This window comes from Staurois parvus, unplaced genomic scaffold, assembly GCF_062004578.1.
Source record: "Staurois parvus isolate SC_StPar_1 unplaced genomic scaffold, SC_StPar_1.0 ptg002979l, whole genome shotgun sequence".
NCBI classification, from domain to species: Eukaryota; Metazoa; Chordata; class Amphibia; order Anura; family Ranidae; genus Staurois; species Staurois parvus.
Window position 1 is genome coordinate 115,831 of NW_028320775.1, and position 7,401 is coordinate 123,231.

At 41.1% G+C, this 7,401-nt stretch overlaps 1 protein-coding gene across 1 annotated transcript in view; it reads right to left on the bottom strand.

The window, feature by feature from the left end:
• The window catches only part of LOC149428760 (sprouty-related, EVH1 domain-containing protein 2-like), a 59,510-nt gene extending 52,390 nt beyond the window's left edge, over positions 1–7,120 (bottom strand). The window contains exon 1 of the mRNA XM_089667035.1: positions 6,952–7,120. Within this exon, the coding sequence (XP_089523161.1) occupies positions 6,952–7,092 (141 nt within the window). The 5' untranslated portion in view covers positions 7,093–7,120. The remainder of the gene's footprint in view (positions 1–6,951) is intronic.
• Between the last annotated feature and the right edge of the window lie 281 nt (positions 7,121–7,401).

Here is a 7,401-nt window from a genome sequence, read left to right on the forward strand (position 1 = left end):
TTAATGCAACACAGGTAACATGCATGCACTAAAGCTGGGTAATACACCCTTAAAATTTCTTTCATTCAGCTCACTGGCTGAATAGAAACAAATGGTTTCCTCATCCGCACATGCGAGGTGGATGGAGGAATCCCCCCCTGCTGCAACAATGTATTCTGACAGTGGTGACAGATATTCCAGCATGAGGGATCAATTTGTGTTGGACAGGGAGGGCCACACACACAAGACAAAATTTGTCTGGTTCCTGCTGAACCCGCCCACCCATTTCTCCCCGCTCCTCCATTGACAAAAGTCCTTGCATTGTTTTCACAGAAAGCAACCAATTCTGTCAATTGGGATGGAAGTTGGATAACAGGACCCTTTCCAGCCACTCAGAGAATGGCTTACGTTGTGTGAAAACATTGCAAGGACTTTTGTTGATAGAGGAGGGGGAAGAAAGCGCCAGGCCCCGGGTCGGGACCCTTCAATATAATTGAAAAGCAATTAACCCATGCAATTTCAAAAATTCAGCACTGTGAAGAGGACCAGGGATCAGTGGAAAGAAAATTCCTACAAGGAACCATCAGCATGCAGGACGCAAGACAGGCAAGTCATGTGACTGCAGCTGTAGCAAAAAAAAAAAAAAAGAAAAACGTTTTTTCACCTTTTTGTGTTTTTGTGAAAAGGTGAACTGACCCCTTAAAGTATATGAACACCCAATAACTAAAGTACTAAATAAACGTAAAAAAAAAAAAAACCTTACATGAGATAAGCTACGTGGGTGTTGAATGGAGAGCAAGCCTGCAAGGTAAGAGGCTTGAGTCCTCGAAAAAGGTAAACAGGATTCCACCTCTTGCTTGCGTTCTACTCTGCTGCACGCCACACCCCACTATAGCCAAAATTACCTGTAATTTATATAAGCCAATTTGTATTTAAGATTCAATTAAGCTTTTGAAAAATACGTACATACATGCACTTTCCTAGCTTAGGATGCAGCAAAATAAAAAAAGAGGGAAAGGAGTAGGAGACACCCTTCGCCACAGGCAAGAAAAATACTTGCTTAAGCTATAGGTTAGGTTACTAAATAAAGGAAATTATAGTTGGGTGTGTGTTGAGCTAAATTCACTCAGCCTTAGGGGTTAAACAACAGCCCACACCTTGGGTGTGTATAATATTCTGATCACTCGAAGACACATGCATAATCCTCCTGGCACAAAGTACATTAGCTCACCCACTTCACCAAGTTTCATCTTAAAATGATTTGCAGTCTTTAACAATGTGTACAATCCGATCACACTGAGCATGTACTAGTGATGGATGGGCTATTGTATAACACTGTCAGCACTCCTCAGGCTTGACAGATGTAGCAAAAAAGATAAAAAAAAAGGGGGAAAAAAAAAAAAAAAAAGAGGACATTTGCATAGCCTCTGCCAGCTATGGGTAATCTAAGCATTGATAAGTCATTAACTAGATATTTTTCCTTATCCAGGGTTGATCAAAGGCTACAGCCTTAAATCACCTAATATTTTGTTTACCGAGATGTATGCTTGAAACTACACTTAACGTGGATTTAAAGGAAGAAGAATGCATTAAGGTAACAAGAAAAAAAATAACTTTGTGCAGCAGTCCCCCCAGCCTCCCTAATACTTACCTGAGCTCCATTGTGATCCCTCGATATGCATAAGAGCTTCAGCTCTCCGGGAACTCTTCCTAATTGGCTGAGACAGCAGCGTGGGTCATTGGCTCTCGTTGCTGTCAATCACAGCCAGTGAGGAGAGAGAGAGAGAGGGGGTGGGGCCAAGCTGGACACAAGAGCAGTGGTTCAGGAATGAGCTTTCTTGGGTGCCCCCTTGGGTGCTTGCTGCGGGGGCACTCGGCAGGAGGTAGGTGCCAGAAGCGTGGGCAGGGAACCCGAGAACAGGAGGATTAGGGCTGCTCTGTGCAAAAGTACTGTACAGAGCAGGTAAGTATAACATGTTTGGTATTTTTTAAACATTCCCTTTAATATGTTATGCAGAACGAAATAAGAATAGAGTAGAATTCCAGGCTTTACCTAAGTAGGCTTAAAAACACTCCCTCCCTCTTCCTAACACCTATAACTAATTTGTGTAAAAAAAAAATGTAGACATACCTATTTTCAGGCCATTCCAGTATGGTCATATGATCTTCCCTGTGTCAGCCACTAACCACTGGGTTTCTGTGTTTCTCTATGAAATGCAGATAGATCAGGGCTCGTGAGAGAGGTCAGCAGAGCGTTGTGCAGCTTCTTGGAAACATCACAGCACCCTACCTCATTACTCCCTTCACGAGCCATCAGTCCTGATGCAACAGTGGGAGGAGTTGTGCAAATATCAAAATGCCTAGATTGGTGGATGTCAGTCGGGAGGAGCAGGCATTCCTAGGCAGGCTATACTTGCATGCAGACTGCCCTAGGTAATGCCAACATGTGATGCTCAACCTCCTTGATTAAAAGAACTGAAATCCAATGAATGAGAGGAGTGGAACAGGAACAGTATTGCTGGGAAGGAAAGAGCTAGGTGATACAGTAGTCCTCTAGCCAGGAAATAATGAGTGGCATTTGACTTGATGCCATTTCTAATGCACACTGTGAGAAGCTCAGAGTGCAGTAAAATCAGTGTGATAAAAAACTACGCTAGCAGTTGATCTCCCTCGCAGTGCAAGGATGTAATGCTCCTTTATGCCTTGGGTGCCAGAAAAGAGGATTTTTTATATGCCTTATTCCTCACTCCTCCAACAGCTGGTGCTCACTTCTCCGACTCTCCTGGTTGTGGACCGTCCCTCGGCATCCTCATGTAGCCCTTCATTGTACATGATGAGGTCAGTGTGCCTGTGACTGTTGTAGAGCTTTAGAGAAGAGGCTGTAATGGCTGGTCGCATATTGTGGAGAGAGACTGGGGAAGCAAGGGATTAATTAAGTAAAACTCCTTTTCTGGTACCCCAAGTCTAAATGAGCATTAACACATGCACTGTGGGAGGAGGAGCCCCACCACAGCTGTAAAGCAGAAGATTAGTTATGTTTATTAATTATTATTAACTTTGTATTACTTATTTGTAATTAAATATATTCCATGTTGTGCAGGCTGATGGTCCCTATAGAATTGTTCTCTTCACTCATGCCCGGTCCTCTTCACAGTGCTGAACTTCCGATGCTGTGGGAGTTAATAGTTTGAGGTCTAACATTGCAGTACATTGAAAAGTCCCAATGGGGTCTGCCTTTTCTCCCCCTCCTTCATTGACAAAAGTTTCTGCATTGTTTTCACAGAATGCAACCAGTTCTGTTAATGGGGGATGGCACCTGTACAACAGGACCCTCTCCTGCAACTAACAGAATGGGTTACATTCTGTAAAAACAATGCAAGGTCTTTTGTTAATAAAGACGGGAGAAGAAGGGGCCTTTGAATGTAAATGTTAGACCCCTGACAGTTAACCCGTGCAATGCCAGAAATTCAGCACTGTGAAGAGGACCAGGCACCAGTGCACAGACAATTCCTACAGGAACCATCAGCATGCCGCACATGGGACAAACCTCATTATAGGCAAGTTATGCAACTGCAGAAAAAAAAGAAAAAAAATTATATATATATATATATATATATATTTTCAAATAACAGCTTAAAAGATTTATTTTAACCTTTTCACAAGAAAATGAAACAGTACACTAATTCACTACACCCTCCCTGTACCCCTGGTCTCCGCTTAACTTATCTCCTTTGTTGTTAATCTGCTTCCCATACCAGCCAATGTGGTGGTCTGGACACCTGAAAAACGCAGTACACTGCCAAGAGGCGGTGTGACATCATTATGCTCACAACAATGAGTGGGCATTGGTCAGCAACAGCACGTGGCCGTGCTGGCCAATGAAAGTCTCTCTAAGCCATCCTGGAAAAAAGAGCTTCCCTACTGAATGGTACAAATTTTGATCCATGTATGACTTGCTCTATATTCCACTTTGTAAATGGAATAGGTGCATTTCGGCAGAAACTAAATTTACACATGAAAACAGCAACAGCAATGGCACAAATCCATTTTTCAATATTATTACTTTCAACATACAGTTTTATCACCCAATTTAATAGTCACGCTGGATGACCTATCATGCAGCTGTTGCAGCGAGCCTCCAACTAAACTGTCACCGAGATGTAAATCACTAGAAGGTTTCTCTTCTGGGAAAGTCCACTTCTGTTTTAGCAAAAACGGACCTTTCCCACTGCAGATTTGGTATCATTCCATCTTGATAAAGTCATCTTCTCACAACGTATATCAGGGTGATAAATTCTTTTTACAGTTCACAGCACATGACAGAGGTCAGCAGAACTGAGTTTACTTAATAGGAGACTCTACAAAGAGCCATTAAAATATGCACAATGCAACAAATGCAGTTTCCTTTGACAAAGGTGCAGGTGAAACATTAGCATAGAGGTCTATTTCAAGTCATCCAGTGAGGATAGCCATTTCGTATGGTCTGAATGCTTTGATCACTTTACATTCTGCTTTAAGAAGGCCATACTGGGTTTTTGGTGCCTTTTGTCCCACCCCACCAATTCCTGTCTGGTTGCAGCATTGTATTTGTTTATAAGCCCTATTCTCCCATTGCCATACCCTGCACTAATGATATCCAGCAAGTCTGAAACAGTAGTATGGAGTTTAGAATAAATTCAGAAATTTTGGGATCTGTGATAGAAGCGAGACAGGCAAATACCTTCTGTCTTTTCATGTTACATTCATATTTAGGCCTCATACACACTGGGCAATTAGCCCCTGTGCATGGCATTCCAGCTTTTTGTGCAGGCAGTAGGCACAGGTGCATTGTCCAGCCCTGCTATCAGCAGTCTGTAAAAGTCTATATGAGCCTCAAAGCTGCCATGGCTGAACAGTGTATCACGCGGTACTAGCACACCAATCAGCCTTGTCCAGCAGCAGCCTTCAGTCTTTTGATTTTTACAGGCTGGTGGACAATAAACCTGGGCCTATTGCCCACACAAAAGCGCTGGAACCTCAAGCACAGGGGCTAAATGCCCAGTGTGCATGACGCAATCAGGTATAACATGAAAGAAGATCACATTCTCAAATCCCCCACCATCAACCCGCTCCTTACCCTACTTACCTGAATCATGGGTGCTTCTCCCTACAACCAATGTATGTGTTTGAATTTGGGATCTGTGAATAAAATGACTACAAGTCCCATCTGCCATTGCAATAGAGGGACTCGCAGATATCAGTGGAGCACAAGTACGATGATGACATTGCACTTGTTTACTTCCTCCAGCCCCATAATGTTGGGTTCTGTACCATCGTACATTTCAGGGACCGGGATGTAAACAACACAGGAGCCTATGCACTGCACTCACAATGCACTGAATGTGGTTGAAATGGTTTGCAGGCTTCAAGAAAAAAATTAATAAATGCACTTTTGAAAATAGAAGGGTTTTGTGGCTGTGGGTTTGGTTGCCAACATCCCTATTTAATCACATCAATTGAAAACCCCTTTCATGCAATTTTAAAGGCAATCATAAAACAAGCTATATGTATTTATAAACACATTCTTTTATTAACCATACCATTGTGATAACAAAAAGTTGATAAACATTAAAAGGAATTTTTTTGTATACATTGCTTCACATATCCGTATTTTCCACAAGAATATTGCATTTTTTTGTGCATCCTTGTTGCAAGATTACATTTTTAAAACTATACAAATACTGACAGACAATCTCTATACAGTGGTATCCCCAGCTAATACATGTGTAAACCATGCACTTTATTTCCCTTACTAATATGGGCGCATTTATTACATATTTGCAAAAGGTGGACTATTCCTTTCAAACTTTGGGTCCAGGGTTGCTCCTCTTCACTATATACCACACAGCAAACCACTGACAACTTGCATTGCATCATGGGATCCTAACTTTCTTTGTCCTGATCCATAATCTCAGTTTGCGAATGCTGAGTAAGGCTGGGTACACACTACTTTGATAATTGGTAATTATGTGGTACAACTTTGCATATTCTATGAGGCCAGGCTGCAATGCCAATCACACCAAAGTAGTACAGGAACCTTTTCCAAAATCATACTGTCCTGATTCACATTGATTAGGATGGGCACCAACTGAAAACAATGATATTGCCCTGGTCATGCAATTCTGTTGCACTAGTATGGATCAGGCCTAAGTGTGAAAACAATAAACAAACTTTTTTCCATTTTTATTGATGGAGGTATGGAGGAAATCAGCAAACGTTTCTTTCACAGAAAGAGTTTTATTTTTTGCACTGTGTAAGGCACAAAAAAAAAAAAGACCCATTCTGGGTGAAACAGGCAGGACCCATTTAACATCAAATACTGCCAATACAATAATTAAAAAAACAAACAAACAAATATATAACTTAGAGCAAATTATTTGTTTGCGATTAATTTGCTCTAAGTTATATATTTTGTTTGTTTGTTTTTTTAATTATTGTATTGGCAGTATTTGATATTAATTAGGAGCGCAACATTTATTGAATTATTTTCTTGGTATGCACACATGATTTGAGGATGTGTTTAATGTCAGCGAACCTTATCTGATTATATTAAGTGGCTCACAAGTAATATCTAATTTAATAGGCAGGACCCATTACTATTTTTTTTTGTTCAGGGTACTGTATATCTCCCCCTCGAATGTATAGAAATAGATGGAAAAGGAGGCTGGTGAACGGCCTACATATCTCTGCCAGGCTTCCAAGCTCTTGGACAGCATGGGAAATCAAGTGTGGGTAGAGTTCCTCTTTATTTGTACCCTTTTTAGCAGTCTTGGCCTGTAGACTAGGCAAGACCCAACATTAACAATATTGGAAAAGCCTGTACTGTAAGGCACATAAACAGATCCCTAAATCTAGCCAATGTACAACAGGAAATAAACACCAACATATAGCATGCATAACAACTGAGGGTTAAAGGGGAAAAAAAGGCCTTACCAGCTTATCTTTTATTCGTTCTCCATGAATAAGAAAGTCACTTCTTCCGCTGCCCTCCGGGTAAACTTTAGAGACTCCAACCCGACTGATTCCGCCGCCTTCATGTGGTAACCATCCCCCACTGGAGTCATCTCTGCTCATAACCACAGCCTTCACACGCACTATGTAGTTGTCACTAGGGTAGAACATACATAGGAGAAGAGGAAAAAAATCAGAACACAACGAAGAGAAGCAATTCTAAAAATACCTTGATAAGATGTTTCATAGGACATACATACAATACAAGTCCATTAGCAACCTTCATATATAGGAGATACAGTCTACCTAAAGAGACCCTGTCACCGTCTAAAAAATGCAGATAAACACAGAGAACAAAGAAGAATTTGAATAGCTTACTTACAGAATTTTCCCTTTCTATAAATAATGTTTATTTTGCCTCTAAATTTTTTA